Below are 23,783 nucleotides of genomic sequence, written 5' to 3'. Positions count from 1 at the left end.
AATAGTATTTAAAAACACACATTTCAAAGCTGTCGCCTATTACCCCATGTAACCACCTCTAGACCCTATGTTTTTAGCTCCTCTCCTATTCTTTATATGTAGAAAAAGTAAGCAGAATCTCAAGAAAGGGTTGGGATTTTAATAAACACTACTTTCTTCTTTTAAGCTTAAACCTCAACCAAATAGGACTCATCCAACATAGGCCAAAGTTCAAAAATAAGCACCAATTTAACGTGGGAAAAATACCAGCATTGAATTTGCGGTTCTGAATGTAGGAAGGCAGTTACTGCTAAAATGGAATTGTGAGAAGATACCCGAAAACACAGAAGAGCAAGCCACTTGTAAGCCTGCTCTTTCCTTCTGCCAATTTCTGCTTATCTCTGGAGTTCACATTGAGTTTGGAACACACAAAGGACTGCTGGCAACAAACCAGAGAATGGAAAGTTTTACTGGTGGTGTGGCTCAGGATGTGATATACGTATTCATTTTCCTATTAGGCACATGTCACATCAATGAGATGGTAACACAAATCTGTTCTTCAGCATTCCTAAGACAAACACAATTATAAAACATAATACCAACAAAAAATGATACTGTTTTAGATTATGGCATTGTTTTAATGTCATATATATAAACATCTATATCTCATATATTTATCCTAGGAGTAAAATCTATGGGAAAATATGAACGAAATCAATAAGATTTGTAAATATTCTCATTATAAATTTTGCTTAAAAAGAGCATAAAAATATTTCTAAGATATTAGCTAATTCCAGAGAGTTAAAAAGGAATCGCCTTTAAAAAGAATTTTAATTTAAAACTGTAATTCTAAATAAATCATTGGGTATAAAGAAGACACCTCTGGAAGTACTCCAAAGCACCAAGATTACAGGAAGTGTTGGGTGTACCCTGCAAATAGAAAAGGCTGAGGCTTTAGATGGAAATTCCTACACTTTGATGTATTTTTTTCTTTTGCAGAAAAAACTGGAGACAAGACTTGCCAGGCACGCAAACCTGGGTCTCCTGATAGCAGCCTGTGCTGCTATCATGGAAAATGTCAGCGTCGGTAAAGCCAGCGGTTCTCATGAACAACGCAGGCTGTTTTGGTTTCTCCCGTTAAAAAAGGCAGGGTTGAGAGTGTATAAACCTACTTAAAAGTTGTAACACTGAAAACAAGGGAAAAGAAAGGTGCAATGTGATAGAAGATAACACGTAAAGGATGAAACCAAACCTATAACATAAATGCAAATGAATAATAAACCTCAAATAGCTCTAGTTTATGGGCCAGATACTATATGTGGGTGCCTTAGATACTCTATCCTTTTCAACATTCACAACAGCCCCAACAGGTAGGAATTAATATCCCATTTGACTGATGAGGAAGCTGAGGCTTAGAGAAAAACTTGCCCCAGTCACATAAAGGGAAGTGGCAAGGGTAGAACTGAAAGACAGTCACACCGGACCAAGGTCCACGTGCTTTCCATGATATTATAAAAATTGTGAAATTCAACACTTCAGTTTAACAAAAATATATGTGCTATATGTTACAATAGGGAAATATATAGAAAAAGAACCAAAAGTAAAATGTTACTCCTTGTACCTTACTGATTATTTTAAATAAAGAGAAACATGATAAAATATCAAGGAAGACAATTGAGAAATACAAGGTATGAATATAAAGTAATAAATAAAACTGATAAAGTTAGAAACAGTCCAGAACTTATCAAAATGATAATGCTCCTCATCAAATCAGTCATCTTAGACGGAGATACAGTTACTTCTACGATCATGCCATTGCTCAAAACACTTTTTGTTTTTAACTTTTTATTGAGATTATGATAATTTACAACCTTGTAAAATTTCAGTTGTACATTATTGTCTGTCAGTCGTGTTGTAGGTGCACCACTTCACCCTTTGTGCTCACCACCCACCCTCCCTTTCCCCTGGTGGCCACTAATCTGTTCTCTTTGTCTACATGGCTCAAAATACTTTTGCTTGGGCATCACAATTGTGACATTCTATATCTTGGGCTCCTGAAGCACAGCCTTTTGAGTAGTAATGCAATAGTATAATGCAATAGCAAACTTATGCCTGCAAAGGTCAATATTATGCATGGAAACAGCCAAAAGTCATTTGGATACACCAAAATACTAAGAGCAGATCTTTCTAGAGGGTGGAATTTCAGAGAAGTCACTTTCTAAGTCAAACATTTCTATAACATTTTACTTTTTCATCGTGACTTTTACAAAAATAAAATATTTAAAAAGTCATATGGGACCAACATTTAGGTAATCATCTAACATTTACAATTCCATTTAGAAAGTGTTCTTGTATGATTAATAAATTAGCTCTGATGCAATTCTAAACACCGAGTATGGGTCAGAGACAGGACAGATGGAATATGTGAATGTAATTCCTCCCAATAAACTTTGTTCAACTGTCATATTCATGTAGCTTTGGAGGGCTGGTGTGGTAAATAAGAAAAATTTATCATTGCTTTATATACACTCTGTATATATCATGGGCCCCAAAACCTATACAGAACAGTATTTAGACTCAGCCCCTGAGAGGGACATATGCTAACACATTTTTAGTCATCTACAGTCTATGGTTAGAGCAAGGAGAGGGAAGACAAATTAGGATGAGGGTGCAGGTATCTGCAATTCCGACAGGATTTAACCATCCTATAATTCTCTCCCCAAAGCATCCAGAAATGAAGGCTGACGGGAAAACTAGAAGTTCACCACGACACCTTGTGCTTCATAAGTAAGAGCCTAATTGCCTCCGAATGTCCACAAAAGAGCAAAGGTTATGGCTAGATTAATAAGGATGCTCTTAAAAAATATCTTAAGAATACAATTTTTTTGTTTTGTTTTGTTTTTCCTATTTTTAACTAGGGATGATCTGTGTCTACGTACTTAAACTCAAGCCATAGTTCCTAGATCAGAAAAAGATCAGGTCTTGAAGTGGAAGGAAATAGCTGGGTGGTTTCATTGTTCTGTTTTGTTGTAATCTTGGCATTTCTCTCATGGTATTTAAATCTCTACTAAAAACCCAATAGTCAGGCCAGCTTAGTGGGTAAGTTTGCACACTCCACTTAGGTGGCCACGAATTCACGGGTTAGGATCCCAGGCGTGGACCTAGCACTGCTCATCAAGCCATGCTGTGGGAGGCATCTCACATAAAATAGAGGAAGACTGGCACAGATGTTAGCTCAGTGACAATCTTCCTCAGGTAAAAAGAGGAAGACTGGCAACAGATATTAGCTCAGGGCCAATCTTACTCACAAAAAACAAGGCAACAACAAAAAAAACCCAATCACTTTCAAGGACACTATCCTAACAGCAATTTACAATATAAGCGAGCTGTGAATAAATACATTCTTAAAATAGTCTTTAACAAATACATTGTCTACAGGTGTTCAACTCTAAAAAAAATGCCACTTTAATCCAAAATACATTATTCACCACTTAAATGCATAAACTATCTTAAGTATATCATTAAGGGATTGAATTCTAAAGAAACATTACTTAGACATATTGAAAGATATTTCAATATATACGACACAATTGAAATATCTTGCTATGTCAATTCTCTGACTCCAAAAACTTCTCATTTCTCTTCTTATTTTAAAGACCAAATTATATAGTTTTTGTTAATACTCTTTTTAAATTTTTCTTTCCCATCCTTCAAAAATTCATAAGCATCTGAATACTGCTATAATTTAGATCGCAAAGGCCTTGTGGCTAAAAGAACCACATATTTCTATTTAATCCCAGGAACAGTTGTTCATTAAATATATTCACTGATTTCTTATCATGTTTTCATCTGAAGACCAGGCAAGGAGAAAGAGTCATATATAAGCTATGCTCTGATGCAACACATGATAAATTCTGGGGGGCAGGAGAAAAGATCCAAAGTTTTGCTTTCACTGCCTTTCTTCTTTCATCATCATTCTATTTCTCTAGCATATCCTCTTATTAATGGTCTTGAAACCCCCAAAATGTTTTATTTGATATAAAAATAAATTAAATGTCATTAGACCCGTGAAGAACTAAGCAAATAATTGCAGAGTTGAGTTAAAGAAGTTCCTTTCAGTTCAGTCATTATAATCCAGATCACAGAGTTAAGTAATCATAATACAAACCCATATGAGCGGATTGATAGAGACTTTTGGAGATTTTGTTAGCTGTCAAAGGGGATGGTTTTACTACTCTGGCCAAAGGGAGAAACAACTCTAGTGGATTTTTTTTTAAAAAAAACTATAAATCTCTAAATGTCAACTAGCCTTTAAAATACCTCAACCTTGGCAAAAAAAAAAAAAAAGGCAACCATACCTTCTCCTTTGATAGTAAGCCTTGTTGCTCCATTTATGCTGCCATATTTAGGTATTATTTCTGTGACTTTGGGAATTATTTTCGAGCCATCTGAAAGATATTAAAGTACAGTAGAAGTAAAAGTGTCAAGTACTTCATTTCAAGCATCAAATTTTAGAATACGTATTACAACATTGTAAGAAAAACATCATGAAGACTAGTGGACTGAAAGTAAGTACACCCATGTTTTCCTTTTGGCTCTGCTACTAACCAATAACTCAACAGGGAGTCCAATCACTAACTGAGTTAATACTCATCGGATTTACACAATGCACTATCTTAGGAGCTACAAAGAGCAGGAATAATACATGATCATTTCCATCATTCTTAACTATCTTATTATAAAACATTCATTAAACCCTGAATTTCATGTAGTGCTCTACTAACCGCAGGTCCATAACTACAGTTAGCAGCCCACAAAGCAGCAGACCATGCTGGAAAAACAGCATGGTAGAGAAATAGGTCATTATAAAAGCACAGAAGAAAAGCAAAGCTAGGTAAATTGAAAGAACAGTCCAGGTACAAAAAAGAAGTCGTGTTTTAAGAAGAAATTGTTTTCTGTGACAGAGTAAGACTTCAGGAAAGATAATTACTGGGATCTTTTTAGCCTCCTGATGACAGTGAGCTCTTAAGTAAAGGTCACTAATTCATTCAACAAATGGTATTAGCTTCCTGGGGATATAAAAATGTGTAACAGTCCCCACTCTCCCAAAGCTTAGCTCAGACAGTACAGAGTCACAGAAGACAGCACAGGGGCCATGGGAGACTCAGAAGGGGCATTTCATCCACACTGCTTGGGTCACACTGTCTTCTTGAAAGAAGGGGTATCCCGGATGCAAGTTGGTGGGTAAGTACGAATTAGCTAGACTGGACCAACTGTGGGGAAAATAAAGAGTTCACGACAGAGGGAGGTGCCGATGCAAACATACAGGCGAGTGAGTGGCTTCTACCGAGAACTGCAAGTAATGCTTCAAAGCAATTCAAACACACACAGTGGCTAGCAGGGCTTATTTTCCAGTTAAGCGATACAGATCTGCTAATTATTAGATACAGTAACAAATTCTCAGAATAGGTGGAAAAATTTAAGTGGGGACACAAAGTAAAGCCACAGAAATTATTGTTTGAAATGGATGTATGAGAAAAGGTTAAGGAAATTAGATTGTATCGTTGACTCCTGCCTGAAAAGAGTTTGGTATGGACTTCACCTATAATGGCAAAAGCTCTCCGACATCATGAAGACTACCCCCCAGACCCAAGGCTTCTGGACTTCCGGTCTGTCTCCAAGGCTGTTCCTGCTTCAGGCACATTTATAACTTGAGCAGCCCGCAGCCAGGAGTAGGAAATTCCAGCGAGGGAGCTGGATCCTGTCTCCAAGGCTGTGCTGCTGCTCACCTATCTCAGGTTCATCCTCCCTTATCTCTGCGGCAACTCGAATTTCTTATCAGTCCCTTCCCAGCCCTCTCCTGGGTATTACTTTGAAGGCACAGGGCAGCTGCCCCTGGAAGTGACTGACACTCGCTACAAAGACCCATTCCTGTCCTATTGAGGGATATTTCCCTCACTTCAGTGGTGAAAGGGACCCAAGAAGAGTAAGAAGAAGGAGGACTCAGGTTGCGTCCCCCATACCCCATGCCCTGCCAAATTTCAGTCTCTTCGTCAACTGAGTCAGCTGGGGGTGGAGGTCGGGGGTGAGATTCCGTAATTCAAGCAGCAACACCGATGATTTAAGAGCAATCTCTCTCTCTCTCTCCTCCCCATTTCTCCCTCTCTCCATGTGTGTGTCTGTGTGTCTGTCTGTCTCTGTCTCTGTCCCTGTCTCTTTGTTAGGCCTGCCTTCCAGGTCTCCAGGTCCCCATGAGCACCACGCAGCCACACCCGCAGCCTTGGTCCAGGGCTGGTGCCAGGCTGTCCCGCCTCTCCCGCGACCCCGGGAGCAAGGGTTGTGTCTACACTGACCTCGCCAGTACTTCCCTAGAGCCCCGACTGGGTTACCTGTGCGGGGGTCCGCGGCGCACAGGAGCAGCCCCCAAAAGCCCCAGGTCCCCAAAAGCCACAGGTGTCCCATCGCGGCGCCAGTTCCGCGGAGCGCACGCCCGCCGCTCGCTCGCAGCCGCCGCCAGCTGTGGGGCTCGGCTCCGGGACCGCGGCTCGCTCGCGCGCCCGCCCCGCCCCGCCCACGGCTCGCCGGCGCCTCTGGGGAGCGCGTGAAAAGCACACCCCTCCACCGGACCACCGAGCCGGACCGGGGCCAGGCTGTGAGCATCCGTCTCCACACTCAAACTTGGGTGCTGTCTCCCATTGGTGTCTCCTTAGGTCTTATGGTCCTACTCCTTTGGGCAAGAGACATCAATGGGCAAGTTTTCAGTCAACCTCGCCTTTTTTTTTTTTCCACTTTTCTTTCTTTTTTTAACATCCTGGGCCTGCATACTGTCATTTGCCTGTCTGCTTTGGTTATTAATCATCCTCGGGTGGGCCTAAAAGTCCACCTAATACACAAACCTCACACGTATTTCCCTTTTACATTCGTGTAAGTTCGTGCTAGCCCTTTAATGGACAGTCATACTACTCATTGATCTCTGGGCATGTGCCAAATGCGACGCCTAGTGCTTTAGAGACTTCAACTCACAATAATCCCAAAGGACTGTTACTGTTACTATAATTATTATTATTACCCCCATTGTTACAAGAGTACCCTGAGACGCAGAAGGTTAACTTGCCCGAGGCCGTAGACAAATGTACACAGAGGACTCAAGAAGGGTGACTCCACAGCCAGTGCTCTTAGCCCCTCCACTGCCCCCAATTCAGCAGACTTCTAGCGAGGGCTTGACATGCTTAGGACACACTTATACTAAAAATTATCCTTTGTTTATCGGAAATTCACATTTAACTCAACACCCTGTATTTTTATTTACTGAATCTGACGACTCTAGTTGGGAGGAAACAGAGGAAAAAATAGAAAAGACAACTCTAAAATAAGTAAATTAAATAAAATTAGGTCCTTGCTCTTCAGGAGTTTATCTCACTGGGATATTAAAAAATTACTAGATTTGGTTAATTACATTCATCTCATAATTTTTTGCAAACTGACTTCCCATGTCAACACTCTACTGAGAATAGTGCCTGCAAGGGTACCACTGACCTTCCTTCTCTTGGAACTTTCTGTAGCACCTGACACTATTGACATCTTTCTTGAAATTCCATTCCTCCAAACAGTCTTGGGTTTCTTCCCGTCTCTCCAATCAATTCTATCTCATAGTTTTCTCTTCCATCTCCTGAAAATTGGTATTCCTGCAGGTTCTATTTACTCTCCCCTCTTCTTCCTGGAAGCAGACCAATTAGCAGAAAATCAGCCAACTGAATGCCAATTTGCAAATTAATTATGTCAAATTTGCTAAATTTAAAGATTTAATGTTATGTATCAATAATTAGCATCTTTACCAGGAATAATTTATTGGCATTAACAAAAATATTCACTTTAGGTTATTAGCTGCGAAATTCATAGAAGTATATATTTTGATATTAATAACCAAAATAAGATTTAATGTGGGAATTTTTATATGGAATTGTTGGCTAATTTTGATTTCTTTCTGATGCTTTCAAATTAAAGTTAAGTTAACCTAAGTTAAATTTTAGATGACTTCACTAAAAAGTAATTTAAATGAAGTTTTATTCAAAATTCTGATTTTTGCAGATGCTTTTGAATTTATAAATTAAAATGGAGTATGAGGAATAAGCTAAATGATACTAACAATAATATTTTAAATGCTTTTAGTATGAAAAAAGTAGAAAATGTCATCGAAAAGTATTATGAAATAAATCAGAAGTAGATGACAAGTCTTGTCCTGTATCACATACTGAAGTTGTGATTTCTAATCAGGAACGATTGAAACACACAAACTTTCCTGTGGAAAGAATCCATACTGTTTATAACGGAGAAGAAAATTGTTCTAAGTTTTGGATATATCAATAAAGTGATTTAGGATGCTTCTCATGTTGATTTCTGTTTTGCCAAGCTATTAATATTTTTAAAAATTCTTTCATCAACTGCTGAGAGTATATCAACCAGAAAATGGCATACAATATTTAATATATAATGTAGTTACTCTTTGTGTCCTATTTCACTTTTCTACTTAACTTACACTAATCACATGGTCCCTTCTGGATTACAGTACTGTAGTCATTTCCACATATCTTTACTTCCTTCATGTCTAGCCTCCTTATAATAAGTTAACTATATATGTAAGTATATACAAATATATATACATATACACATGTCCATAAATAATATGTGATATTCAATGTTAAAAATATGTGTATACGTTTTCTATATATTTCACCATCAGTAATCAAAATCAAACAATCTTGTTCAAGCTGCTAAATATTTGTGTTAAACTGAATTAATTTAATTTGGCAAATTTAGCAAATTGGTCATTAAGCAAATTGATCATTTGGCTAATAAGCTTTAGGAAAGTGGATATTTCAGCGAATAGCCTGGTTTTCAGTAGTACAATGCCCAAATTTCTTAAAGAGCCAGGCATTGTATTTGCATATATAGATTTTTATTTAACTCTCGTTGAATGAATAAGCATCTTTAACATTTCTCTCATTAAATAGTACTTATTTATATGATGAATCAATGTCCTGAAAAAATCACACCAGTGAGATTTTTAATCTAAAATTATTAAGATAAATGGATGGGATAATGTGACAATAAATAATTATAGCTAGATGGAAATTTATATAAGCAAAAAGTCAACTTGGAACCAGAAAAAGTGGCTATGTGGTTTACATAACTAATGATTTAAATTGTATTCATCTTTAGAATCTTTAAACCTTTACAATACAAACTTATCATGGAACATGGACATGTGGAAATATGAAAGGAGAACCTCGATCACTAAACTCCGTGTTTATTTTGTAAGATTTTAAAAAAATCTAGTTCTAACAAAACCCTGCCGATAGGGCTGCCATCATGGGCATAAGACCTGCACAGTCTCAGTGGGCCCCTCTGCTTGGTTTAATGCTCTGCTGTCACCATTTTGAAATCCTTAACACTTTTTGAATAAAGGAATCCCCATTTTCACTTTGCCTGGGATCTCACAATTATGTAGGTGGTCCTGCCTGCCTTTACAATGAAAAAAGAGACAGATTTGAAACTTGTTGATCCCTCAATTTAAAAGCAATAAAAGGTGACAAGGAATTAGTAGGAAGTCTCACAGAACTGCAAGGAATAAGGACAGCACTTGTGAACTCACTTAACTTGGAAAATGAGCCGCGTGCTGGAGCCTGATTTTGAATCTAAACCTAATCGTGAGAGCGAGTGAACAAAGTGAGGTACCTACGAAACAATAATTTGCCTTCAACAAATATTCAGTATCCTAGGCATTAAGAATATAGCAGTAATTTTTTAAAAATCCCTGTCCTCATGAAACTTACATTCTTAGTGGAATAGACAATAAACAAGATAAATGAGTAAAATATATAGTATGTTAGGAAGTAAGACGTGCTAGAGAAAGAAAAATAAAGCAGGGAAGAATATAATGTGTGTGTTGAGTGTGATGAAATTTTAGATAAGATGATCAGGACATTGTCATGGAATTTTGAGTAAAGATCTGAAAGTCTGAAGTGAGTCGCTTAACCACGTGGACATCTGGAAGAAGAGCATTCCAGGCACTGGAAGAACAAACATCAATGCCATGAGGAGGGAGTGTGCCTGGCGTCTAAGGAACAGGGAAGCCAGAGTGGAGAGAACAAGCAGGGTGGTAGAAGACAGGAGGTCAGAGAAGTAATGGGAGGAGGAGCAGACCATGCAGGACCATGGATTTGATTCCAAGTGAAATGGGAATCCCTGTAGAATATTGAGCCGAAATGTGGCATGATCCAACTTGTTTTCAAAGAAACACCCAGCTGTTGTTTTGTTGTACTGGCAAGGGCGGATACAGGGGCTCAATTAGAAGGCTAGTGCAAATAATCCAGGCAAGAATAGTGGTAGCTTGGGCCAGGAAGGTAGCAGTGTTGGTAGTGCAAAGTGGTCAGACTCTGGATATATTTGAAAGCTGAGCTGACAGGATTTGCCGACAAGGAGTATAAGGTAAGAGAAAAACTGAGGAGTCCAACGTGACTACAAGAGTTGGGGCCTCAGCATCTAGAAGTATGGGGGCCATTAAGTGTGCTGGTGAAGACTGTGGAAGCAGTGGACTTGGAAGAGTGTATCAGGAGTTCATTTTCATACATATCAGGTTTGAGGCCTATTTGACATCCCAGGGGAGACGTAAAATAGGCAGTTAGATTTTTGAACCTGAAATTCAGGGAAAAATCTAGGTTGGAGATAAGAACTTGAGAATCGTGAGCATATATTTTAAAGACAATGGGACCAAATGTGATCATCTAAAGAGTAAAATTTAGATGGAAACATTAAAAGATCTAAAAACAGCCTTGGGAAACTCCAATATTTAGTAGTAGGAAAGATGAGGAGAAACAAGCAAAAGCAACTGAGAAAGAGTGGTCAAAATGGTAGCAGAAAATCAGATGAGAGTTTGTCTAGGAATCCAAGTAGAGAAGTATTTCAGTGAGGAAAAAGTAGTGACTATCAACTGTTGCTGCTATGTCAGGCGAGATGAGCACCGAGAATTGCCTTTGGATTTAACATGTGGAGCTCATTGGAGACTCTGATAAGAGCAGTAGTAGTAAAGTGATGGGGGTGAAATCCTGATTGGAGTGGATTCCAGGGATCATTGGGACCTTCTTAGAGTCTATCTGCCACAAAAAGATAGAAGAGTTGGAGAGTTGAACAGGCCAGGGGAAAAATAAAGTCCCTGCTGGCAGCCAAAAAGGCCAATGGTCTTGAATTAAAGTGACGTCAGGTGGCATTTTCTTCTCCAGCTATTTTGAGGTGTGCATTTGCAGGCGTGAGAGTAGGCAGCTTTGGGAAAGCTAGTGGATTTACTCACTAGGCTTTAAAATCACTTGCCTACACTAAGATGACACTGTTAGCAGCATTCTCAAATAAGAAGTCAGAAAACTAGGGGCCAGCCCGGTGGAATAGTGGTTGAGTTCGTGTGCACCGCTTCCACTGGCCAGGGTTCGCTGGTTCGGATCCTAGTTGCAGACCTATGTACTGCTTGTCAAGACATGCTATGGCAGGCATCCCACATATGAAATAGAGGAAGATGGGCACGGATGCTAGCTCAGGGCAAGTCTTCCTCAGCAAGGAAAGGTGGATTGGTGGCAGATGTTAGCTCAGGGCTAATCTTCCCCCAAAAATAAAAAAAAAATTTAAAAAGTCAGAAAACTAGAAAAATGGAAAGGGGTGAAGAGACTCTAAAACCTACTGATAGAACAAAGCTTTGTTCTCCAGCAAGCATGTGGGCTTGGTTTTGTGTTTTAATGCCTTGGGAATTTTTGTTTCCGTTGTTTGAAGTAGACAGTCGTTATTTTGGGGGAGGGTAAGCTCATTTCTCCCTTTTTAACATCATCCCAAATTCTCCTTTGGGGAATAATCTCTTGCCCAGTAGGTGTAGTCTGTTGAGCCAAGGTGTGTGTGTAAGGGGATAGGGGGGAGTGGATGTGACTGACCCAGAGCAAGCCACAGTCAGATTCTCCCTGGCTCTTGAATCCTGAACAGATGAACAAAGAGAGAGCGAGCCATTGCCCTGGAGGTGCCCTGACCAGACTGTTCACACAAGGACTGCTCCTAAGGTTCCTTCCTTGAACTCTGAGAAAGTGCCTGGGTTCCCACCTGTTTTCCACATTTTGAATTGCCAGGTTTCCTGGTGATAATGTGAGTTTCACATACCCTTCCTATAAATTTTCTTTGGCTTAAGTTTGTCAATCAATTACTGTTGTTTGCAACTCCCCAAAATTCTAATTAAGAAAACATTTTATTGGTAAATCATGCTTTGAAAAAGAGAGGGGGGCAGTTTTGTATTCTCCTCTCTTTATTTCTCTTATTGTCACATTTGGTTACTTGGCAGGTTGGAAAAGGTCTGACATTATATCCACCATGCAATATTTTATAAAAAGGCATATTCAACTGCGTAAAAGCTCTAGATGCTTGTAGCAAGCAGAGTCATCATTGTTGTCTTCTACATCAGGAGTACCCTTTTCTTAAATAAATTCTGCAAAACAAATAGCATTAGTAACAGTGAATGGCCTTACTGGCATCTAGCTATGTAGACTGATAGTAGAAATTAGCTCTAAATGGCTGCTCAAAAGTTTGGTGTGTGTGCTTATTTTGTAATATGTATGAAATGAAAGAAATAAATCACCTTATCACAGTATAACTTGTTTGAAAGCCCTGGAAAAATGAGACAGACTATTTTGAAAAGTGCAGCACTGGGTAAAATGAGTTAAGGTGAGGGATCATTGTGGCAATGTTCTTGGAGGGCTGAATCACCTGGTAATTCTTAATTTTTCCAAAACCCACATAAGAAATTTAAATATGGAAGCTATGTTATCCTCAATTTTTCTTAGACACAAAGCCATTAAAACCTTTCTTCCCCAAATAACTATCCACATGCTAGGATAATCCTAGTTGAGAAGACATTTGCTAGCACAGAACTGAGAACAAATCAACATACTGTGAGCCTGCAGCAAATGGTAATAACTGTTTTGAAGCAGACAAAAAGCTTTTAATCTTGACTTTATCTTATGAAACACTCCACAGTATTTCCTGGTGAGGTAGGTGCTGATAATTAGCAATTCATATTACTTTGAAAATAGGTAGAACAATATAATGGTCATGTTCAGTTTATCAACAAGGTATTTATTGTGCACCTACTATCTGCCCGGCATTCTGTTAGGTGTATTAAACTAAACTTAAACTCAAATAGAATGTTACTTTTAATTTGTATTTTTCACTAAGAAGCATTTATGTATGCATGTATTCATTCATTCAATAACTGCTTACCAAGGACCCTTTACTATCCAAAGTAGTTCCAGGTTGGGGCCGGCCTGGTGGCTTAGTAGTTAAGTTTGTGCGTTCTGCTTCAGTGGCCCCGGGTTCACAGTCCTGGATGCTGGGTGCGGACCTAGCACCGCTCATCAAACCACTCTGTAGCAGCATCCCACATAAAATAGAGGAAGACTGGCACAGATGTCAGCTCAGGGTCAATCTTCCTCACACACACACACACACACACACACACACACACAATAATTCTAGGTAACAGAAATACATCAATGAACAAGACTTACAGTCCTTGCGTTCATGGGTTCGTATTCAAGTAACATTGTTTCAACAGAGGAAACAACTAGAGTAGTTGTCTTAAATAGGGGATGAACTTGGGATGATCAAGAACAGGAAAGGTATAAGGCAGGGGTCCAATTTCATTCTTTTGCATGTGAATATCCAGTTTTCTCAACACTGTTTATTGTAAAGACTATCTTTCTCTCATTGAATATTCTTGTCTCTCTTGTTGAATATTATTTGACTGTAGATGCGTGGATTTATTTCTGGGCTCTCTATTCTACTTCATTGGTCTATGTGTCTGTTTTTATGACAGTACCATACTATTTTGATTACTATAACTTTGTAGCATTGTTTGGAATTAGGAAGTACGTTTCCAGCTTTGCTCTTCTTTCTCAAGATTGCTTTCAGGTCTTCTGTTTTGCCGTATGAATTTTAGGATTGTTTTTTCTATTTCTGTGAAATATGCCATTGGAAACTTGATAGGGATTACATTGAATCTGTAGATGGCTTTGGGTAGTATGAACATTTTAATAATATTCATTCTCCTGATCCACGTACATGGGATATCTTTCAATTTATTTGCATCTTCTTCAATTTCTTTCATCAATGTTACAGTTTTCAATGTACAGATCTTTCACTTCCTTGGTTAAATTTATTCCTAAGTATTTTATTGTTTTGGGGGATATTGTAAATGGGTGTTTTTCTTCATTACCCTTTTAGATGTTTTGTTAGTGTATAGAAATGGAAATGATTTTGTATGTTAATTTTATACCTTGCAATTTTACTGAATTCACTTCTTAATTCTACATTTTTTTTTAGTGGAGTCTTTAGGGTTTTCTGTATATCCAATCATGTCATCTGCAAACTGACAATTTTATTTCTTCCTTTCCAATTTGGGTGCCTTTTATTTCTTTTTACTCCCTAATTGCTCTGGCTAAGACTTCCAGTACTATGTTGTATAGGAGTGGTGAAAGTGGGTGTCTTTGTCTTGTTCTTGATTTTAGAGGAAAATAGTAATTATGTAACTAAGCTTATTATGATAATCACTTCACAATCTATACATATATCAAATCATCATGTTGTACACCTTAATCTTACACAATGTTATAGGTCAATTATAGCTCAATAAAGCTGGAAAAATTTTTTATCAAGTGGACTAACACAATGACACATCAATAACAGGTGCGTGTGGCCACATTTTTAAATCCCTTTGCTCTTTTGCTGCCTTTTCAAAATAAATGACAAATAAGATTGAGTGAGAAAAAAACTGGAAAGGAACAAAAAGCTAGTGTAACTGGAATTAGCAAATGAGGGGAAAAGGAGCATGAGATGAGTTTGGAGAGAGAGGCAGGGTCAAGATCAGGTAGGCTTTTGGGACTAAAGTAAGGAGTTGTCCAGCTTTAAATGGAGGTGGGTGACTTGATTGATTCATGTTTTAGAAAATACACTGTAGCTGTTTTGTGGTGAGGAATTAAATTGGGGACAAGAATGGAAACAAGACTAGTTAGGATGCCATTGTGGTGGTTTAGACAAGAGATGATGAAGAAGGAACTAGAATGGCAATATTGGAATTATTAAGAAATGGGCAGATTCCTGGATATGGTTGGAGAAGCACTGCTGTTTACTTTTGGAATTGTATTTTGGAATGGATTTGCAGGGTAAAGGAAGCCTAGGATGTTCCAGGTTTTGGGAATTAATGCCTAGGTGGATCATTTACGATGGTGTGGAAAGGCTGGAGGAGATGCAGTATGAGGGCAGAGGATCCAGATCCCTGATTTGTCTGACTTGAGTTTGAGATGCTGATTAGGAGAAGGGTTGCCCAGAGGCTAAGAGCACAGGTTCTGGACGCAGACTTCCTGGGCTTTGTTCCTCACTCTGCCACTCAGTAACCAGGAAACCTCAGACAAGCTACTTAACATCTTTATGCCTCAGGTTTCTTTTTATGTAAAATGAGAATAACATAGAACTTACTTGATAGTGTTGTTTTGAGAAGTAAATGACAATAAATGTAAAATGCTTAGAATAGTGCCTGGCATATGGTAAGCCCTCAACAAATGCTAACTATTCTTACAAACCAAGTGTGAATGTCAAGTAAGAGAACAAATGACATGTAAGAGTTATTCATCAGCATGTAGATGAAATTTAAAGCCACAAAGAATGGCTGAGATCTCTGAGGATGGATGTTCATGAACTTGGATGAGATAAAATTACAGCTTGGTTTTCACTTTCTTCTAAGTGAAAATTTTCATTCCTTTCAATTATTAATATATTCAACAAGCCACAGTACTGTTATCAGTATTTGTGATTTGTCACCAATGAAAATCACAGATATTTTCATACGATGTTACAACTGTTGAAGATACCCTGAAACATCATTTATGCTCATCACTACTGAAAGGAATTATTAGATCCACAACAAGACCACACATGAGTATACTCTTCCTGTCTCAGATGCTAGTGCATTAATTAATGTATCGGGACACAAAGGCTACAGCGTTGTTTTTCAATAGACTATTTTTCAGAGCAATTTTAGCTTTGCAAAATAGAGCAGAAGGCATAGAGATTTCCCATATACCCCCTGCCTCCATTTATGCATAGCCTCCCCCATTATCAGCATCCCCCACCAGAGTGGTACATTTGTTACAGTTGATGAACCTACATTGATACATTGTCACCCAAAGTCCATAGTTTTGGGTTCATTCTTGGTGTTGTACATTCTATGATTTTGGACAAATTTATAATGTCATGTATACACATGAACGTTTCATACAGAGTATTTTCAATGCCCTAAAAATCCTTTCTACTCCTCCTATCATCCCTCCCTCTCCTCGACCCCCAGCAACCACTGGTCTGTTTACTGTCCCTGTATTTTGCCTTTTCCAGAATATCATATAGCTGGAATCATACAATATGCAGCCTTTTCAGATTGGTTTCTTTCACTTAGTAATATACATGTAAGTTTCCCATGTCTTATCATGGCTTGATAGATCATTTCTTTTGAGTGCTGAGTAATATTCTATTATGTGGATGTACCACAGTTCATTTATCTGTCCACCTACTGAAGGACACCTTGGTTGCTTCTAAGTTTTGACAATTATGAATAAAGTTGTTATAAACATCTGTGTGCAGGTTTTTATGTGGGTAGAAGTTTTCAGCTCCTTTGGGTAAATACCAAGAATTGTGATTGCTGGATTGTATGGTAAGAGTATGTTTAATTTTGCAAAAAACAAAGTGTCTACCAAAGTGACCATACCATTTTGCCATCCTACCAGGAATGAATGACAGTTGCCCCACATCTTCCCCAGCATTTGGTGTTTTTAGTGTTCTAGATTTTGCCCTTTTTAATAGATGTGTAATAGTATCTCACTATTGTTTTAATGTGCATTTCCCTGATGAGATATGATGTGGAGCATCTTTTCATATGCTTATTTGCCATACATATACCTTCTTTGGTGGGGTGTCTATTAAGGTCTTTGGCACATTTTTTAATTGGGTTGTTTGTTTTCTTATTACTGAATTTTAGGAGTTTTTGTATATTTTATATAATAGTCTTTAATATATATATCTTTTGCAAATATTTTCTCACAGTTTGTGACTTGTCTTTTCATTCTTTTGACAATGTCTTTTGCAGAGCAGAAACTTAAAACTTGAATGAAGACCAGTTTATCAATTAGTTCTTTCATTAATCATGCCACTACAGTGTTTGTACTTGTAAAAGTTCTTGCAAATAGCAAGGATTTTTCCTGCAAGAAAGTCTGAAGATGAAAAGCTAGGGTACTTTTAAACTTGGATTTTCCATTTAACAAATTTCTTTTCTCTAACAGCCTATAATGTGCGAGAGACTTTAGTTCAGCCACGTGCACCGAAACTGTTCAAGTTGGTTTTTTTGGACTGGAAGAGAGGAAAAATTATTGGAGTTGGTTATTGAAAAGACATGACTGTCAATTGACCCACTAGCTAGACCTGGGCAATCAGAGGCTCTTCACCCCCTTTGCTGTCCTTGGAATGTACGTCTGCCCACTGTTCCCACAGAGAGAATTGTGTTCAAGAATGCAGTCTTGAGAGAGTAAAATGTTTTTGAGAACATCTTGACTGACTGGGGACTTAACCCACTAAAGGCCTTTATATAAATTCTTAAGATTCTGGTGGGTGGGTGTGGAGATCTATTCATCTCACAGCCACCCAAGACAAGTCTTGTATATAAGTTCCCTTGCTTATTAAACCTGCCACCTACCAATCTGGAGTGGTCTGCCTCTTTCTTCCGTCTCCCCTTGCCCTCTGTCTACTGGGGGCCAGTTTCAGATTTCATCTAGGGAGCATCTAAGGTTGGTAACTAACAAAAATGTAGGAGGAGTTCTTATGTCAGATGTTTTGATACATTTTAAAATTCTAAAAATCACTGACAAAGAGAGAGGCACGGGGACCCAGAGCACAAGCGGAGGAAAGCCTGGACATACGGGTCCAGATTCAGGAAGGCTGGCAGGTTTGGTGACGGGATGATGCTGGGTCCTTGCCTGATTGCAGCTGTTCCTGGATAAAGCATGTGGCGGTGTTGTTAGTGCTGGAGAGGAGTGTAAGAAAATGTCTGCACTAGGAAAGTGTCGGACAGTTCTTGTGCAGTGGAAAGTGTTCATTCGAGGTTTGTGATCATTACTTCTTTTCAAAATTTTATTTTGGAAAATTTCAAGCCTATCTTCAATAAGTATCTATAGACTCTTCCCTTATAGTCACATTTTCTATCTTTCTCTCTCTCCATATTTAATATATATACATTTTTGTTGTTGAACCATTTGAGAGTAAGTTATAATGTGACACTTCACCCCTAAATTCTTCAACATAGAACAAGGTCATTCTTCTTGAATACAAATGGAACACTCAGGACACTTAACATTGATCTTACAGTCTATGTTCAAAATTTTCCAATTGTCCTAATAACGTTCTTAATATTATCAAGATGACACATTGTTTTAAATACTAATGTCTCTTTATTCTCTTTTAACAGTTCCCGACCTTTGTTTCCTTCCTTTTATCCCTTTCTTTTCTTTTTCTTTTATTCTTTCATAACATTAATGTTTTTGAAAAGTCCATATCAATTGCTTTTCAGAATGTCGTAGCTGTTATTTTAGAATGGGACTTATCAAAATGTTGTGTAATTTTCTTCAGCAAAGTTCGGGGGATCAGGTGCATGCAGAGAGTAAGCTCTCAGGGTAGTCAGGTTTAAGGAGGACTGAGTGTGATTGGAAAAAAAGAGCAGTTAAGGGTTATTGTAAGGGAGTTCTAATGGAAAACCATCAAATCTAGGCAGGTAGGGAGGGAAGTGAAAACATGAGGAGAGTGACAGGTAATAATGATAAAGGGGTTGTTAGTTGACTAGAGGTTTCTACAAAGTCTTTACAAAGTGAAACAGTTGTATCAGGAACATAGGAAATGCATCTGTGCTTTTTAACTAAATAGGTCTGCTGAAAGCCCAATGTTTTTGGATCGGGTAAAATATGGGAAATTGATCCCATACACCCAACTGTTTTATGAACATTGTTTCTAGGAGAAAAGTACAGCATATATGTAAGGACTTGTAAAGTTCTTTACCATAACTTTGACTTTATGTTGCACCTTCTAAGAGGAGCACCCATAATTCTCATACTTATACTCCCAGCATCTCTAGCAGAGAGAAGATGTGTCGTTGATAGGCAACTGTCCTGGAGAACTTTTAAATGATTAACAAAGGCATTAAGCACATCAATGGTAGACTGAAAAAAACCCCAGAGCACTCACATACCAAACTGAATGCTTCTCAAATCACATAATGTACATCACTACCTAAATCATCTGCATGCCAGACAGGCTGTGGTTTAACCGACATCTCTATTTTAATTACTCTACTTTGTGCCTCTTAATCTTGTCAAAGCCCAACTTTGATATAAGTAGCTGTCTAGGAAAAATAAGTTCTCAAAGGTGTGCCCTCAACAAATAATTTTAGAATGAGAAGGTATGCAGTAACTGAAAGATATTTATTATCACTTAATTCTGGTGATCCTAGGCACAAAGCCAAAGCATTTATGGATGTAGTACGTACTAGCACCAGCTCCTGTGCTCAAACCTGTTTTATGAGCAACATTGCATCATGAGTGCAGATTGCATTTGCCTTCATTCATTGACTTTCTTCATCACTGTCATCATAAGCCAACATTCATTGAATGTCCACAGGGTTTTGGCACTATTTAATGCTCTATTTATACTTTTTTTTTTTTTTTAACAAAGTGACATAGAATGAAAAAGGAAAACATGAATATTATTCTCTTTTAAAAGGGCTCTTGGGGCCAGCCCTGTGGCCAAGTCATTAAGTTTGCATGCTCTGCTTCGGCAGCCCAGGGTTCACGGGTTTGGATCCTGGGCGCAGACCTACACACCACTCGTCAAGTCATACTGTGGTGGCATCCCACATAGAAGAACTAGAATGACCTACAACTAGGATATACAACTATGTACTGGGGCTTTGGGGAGAGAAAAAAGGGCTCTCTATGACAGAGAAGCATAATGACAGGGAAATAGACACTAGAAATTATTTTCTTCCATTTTTTTAATTAAGAATTTACTGTGCTTCTTTTTTTGATTGAATAGCTGAAATAGAACTATTTCAGTAGTGGTGTATGCTGATTAAATCAACTTGCTGCCTGAATTACTGAATTGGCTTTGGAAAATGATCCCAGCACAATAATATCTACATCTCACTGTAGCTTCATCTTAATTTATACCAAAAGCACATTCTGAGTCGCTTACCTTAGGCTTTAATTCAATAACACTTTCATCTTGAAAAAGCTGTTTGGCTTGAATTTGATTTGGGCCTGTTGAACACATTTCAGTCAGAGCGTTCCAGAGAGGACCAAAATATGGGCTTCAAGTACCCCCTGGTGGCTAAAGACAGAATAACCAAATATAATCTGAAGTCTGGAATAAACAGGCACATGCTAAATTTCTTTCTCTGATTGATTTATTCATTCATTCATTTAAAAGAATTTATCAAAATTTACTGTTAGGCACTAAGAATCAAAAGGCAAGTGGGATACAGTCTGTGTCATAGAGGAGGTCATAGTATAATGAGGGAAAACAGGACTACAGATAATTTCAACACTGCCTAAGTGCTATTATAATGATGTTTATTCTACTCCACTCAAGTTATGTTGGTCATCTTTATTTTTGTAGGTATCCTCATGGTAATTAATTTTATCTAGAAACTACTGAAAAATAAAAGCAGCTATTTTCCACACAAGTGTAATTCATGTATCTATATAAATCTAGAAAGCACACAGTATATACATCTTTCTAGAGTTTTTCCAAGGAGTTACATAAATTTATGTTGTTTTTTCTGGTTATCCATTTTGCTTTTTCTGATTATCCTATTAATAATATTTACAGTTTTTTCATTATTTTAATTTCTGCCAGGTCAGCATTATTAGATCATTAAGCAAATGAAGAAATTGAGGCAGAACAGTCTTACCTGATAATTCAGTATCATAGATGACACTAGAACTCACATAGTCTGATTGAACCTGTTAGTTCTCTTGGTAGATTCATCCAATGACTTTTGTGTGATTTCTAACGGTAAATATGAGGGGTTTTATGCAGTCACTTAGTAACATGAGATAGCCATTTACCAGAAGGGTTAAAACACATATGCACACATTGAATTATTTCCAACATCAGCTACTGAGCAGCTGTTACAATTCTCTTGAGTTGGAATGGAGCCTTTTATCAAGTTATGAAAAGTCTCATATCCAATTACCAATTGCCAGCAACCCCCAGGCCCTGGCTTGGCACAGCTCAACCAAATGATACACTTGTAATGCCAAAGCAAAGTGATTACATAAATAATTTAGTTGTCTTCTTTAATCCTATACAAGAGAAGCTTATAGTAATTCTAATTAGTATTTTACTCACCCAGTGCAGTCATGTAACAGTAATCTCCTATTGTATTTCCAACGTCGAGCATGAAAGGGTGCAAGGTTTTTAAAGGTGTTCCTAGTTTACATAAATTAATGATGAGTCAAAATGTTCACAAAACTGGTTTATCCAAAAGATATCAATGGTTGTAGATGCAATACATTTCTAAGAAGTCAAAAAACTGTAGAGAGAGTGGGGAAGTTCTTGGCAATATCATTTTAAAACTATGCTCTTTAGTGTTTTGAATTGCTATGAATTATCAATTCAGCTATTTTCGTTCTATTTCAAAACATTTTCACAATTTTTCATTTTCTCATACTTTTTGAACTATTAAAATAGTATATCTATGGGCAATTTTTGGTTTGCTTGCATATACAGTACTATGAAACTTGACTTACCCGTTGTTTTTAATATTTTCTGTGTACTATTTAAGATTGTTTCCTTTTTGATGATGGGTAGCAGAATGATGAACGTAACTATCATTACTTTAGAAGAGATGACGTGAAACGAAAAACTCTTTTGGGTAGGTTTTGAAATTGTGTGTGTGTGTGTGTGTGAGGCTCAAAATTTACATAATTAAATCTAGTCGGTCCACAGACTACACTTAAAATACAAATTCAACATAAAAATAAAATTGTATGTCAGGAACATGGACCAAAAATTAACGCAAAGCCTTTCCTCAACTACACCCAATTGAATTGTTTACCTTCTTCTGTGCTCCTGTAACATTCATTCACTGTCCCATCTGTATGTTCGTATGTTCATTCCCTTGTCCATTTATTTAACCACAAATAAGTATGATAAAAGCCCAAAAAAAGTCATGTTTCCTCCCCTCCAGGAGGCACGTTCAAAAGTTTAAAAACCACTATGAAGAGAAATTAGGCACAGGTGCTCCTTATACAAAAACTGGTGGGGAATCTAAATCGAACAGAGGAATGTCAGAATGTTTTAAAAATGCAAGCTGAACTTTAGGACAAGAAAGAATGAGATTAAGCAGAAGGGCTTCCTACCTAGCTTGATGGATTTTCAAAGGTATTAAGAGATGAAAAAACTTGATACTTTTGGGGACTTTTTAACTAGAGAAATAATGTCAGATCAAGCAGGGCCTAGATGCTATGGCTGAGCTTGAATTTTACCCTGAAAACTATGAAGAGCCATTGAGAAATTCCGAGTAGGGGAATAAAGTGACCAGGCTTGAATTTTAGTAAGGTCACTTAGGCAATAGTGTGGAAGAGATATTGGAGGTGGCCTGGAACAAGAGAGCAAGTAAATATTAGGAGCCTACTGAACTAATCTGGCTTGAACTAAGGCAGTTAAGAGGGCAAGGAGTGGACAATTCACAGCCTCGCTACGCTTAATAGGGGTCCTCCATTAGCAGTGTGCGCATTGACTGGCAGCTTGTCAGAAATCTTGTGCCATATCCCTTACGCTCAGAATCAGTATTTTAACAAGCTCCCTGGGCAATCTGTATGGCTGGGAGGTACCACTCACAGAGATAAGGAACACAGTAGGGGTAGTTACTAGAAGAAAATCACTATTCTAGGTATGGTCAGTTTGAAGTGTTTATGTAACATCCAAGGAAGCTGATCCATAGCAGTTGGGCACATGGTCTGGAGGCTGGGTTGAAGTCTGGTTTGGAGGTGTAATTTACCATTTATAAACCTGTTAGTATTTGAAGTCATGGTCTGACCCAAGTTTCCTGGGATTTGCCCAGGAAAGTGTTATCATTTGTCAGACAGAGGGTCCAGAAGGGAGCCCTACAAACACCGTTATTTAAAGTCCCATACAGCAAAAGGTACTTCACAAGAAACAGAAGGAACTTCCAGTGGTAAGAAGACACAGTGTGAGGAATGGCAAGAAAGTTCCAAGTGGCAGGATGGTCAACAATCTCATTTTCCAGCGGAGGTCACATAAGAACAGACAAGAGTCCAATGGATTTGGCAATCTTGATGTCAGAGTAAAGCTATGGGTTGAGATTATTTCCCATTAAGTTCTTTCTTGACCTTAGTATGTGAGGATGCAATTTAGTTTCTGCTTTCAAAGTTCAGATGAGTAGAATATGTGAGAGGAGCTTGGTATGGAGCCAGTTTGCAAATGTTCTCTCTTCCAATAGGATGGTAAATTCTTTGAGGAATAAGGAAGGCACATAAAGATGAGTAAGACCCAGTCCTAACCCTCAGTTTATAACAAATAAGAAATAAGACAACTGTAGTACAAGGTGCGACATGTATTATAAAATATTATACTGATTCAAAAGAGGAAAACACCACATCCAGACA

General features: G+C 38.0%; 1 protein-coding gene across 4 annotated transcripts in view; it reads right to left on the bottom strand.

Moving 5' to 3' along the window:
- The window catches only part of PKHD1L1 (PKHD1 like 1), a 150,870-nt gene extending 144,222 nt beyond the window's left edge, over positions 1-6,648 (bottom strand). Inside the window, exons 1-2 of one of the 4 annotated variants that reach the window (XM_070481489.1) lie at positions 6,369-6,648; positions 4,338-4,427 (exon numbers count right to left, since the gene is read on the bottom strand). In XM_070481489.1, coding sequence (XP_070337590.1) covers positions 4,338-4,427; positions 6,369-6,639 — 361 coding nt within the window. In that variant the 5' untranslated portion in view covers positions 6,640-6,648. The remainder of the gene's footprint in view (positions 1-4,337; positions 4,428-6,368) is intronic. The other 3 variants (XM_070481487.1, XM_070481486.1, XM_070481488.1) reach the window with 3 other exon arrangements.
- Positions 6,649-23,783: the final 17,135 nt, after the last annotated feature.

The sequence above is a fragment of the Equus asinus genome, chromosome 12 (genome assembly GCF_041296235.1).
Source record: "Equus asinus isolate D_3611 breed Donkey chromosome 12, EquAss-T2T_v2, whole genome shotgun sequence".
NCBI lineage: Eukaryota > Metazoa > Chordata > Mammalia > Perissodactyla > Equidae > Equus > Equus asinus.
The sequence above is the reverse complement of the archived record's forward strand: the minus strand, read 5'-3'. Positions and strand labels throughout refer to the sequence as shown.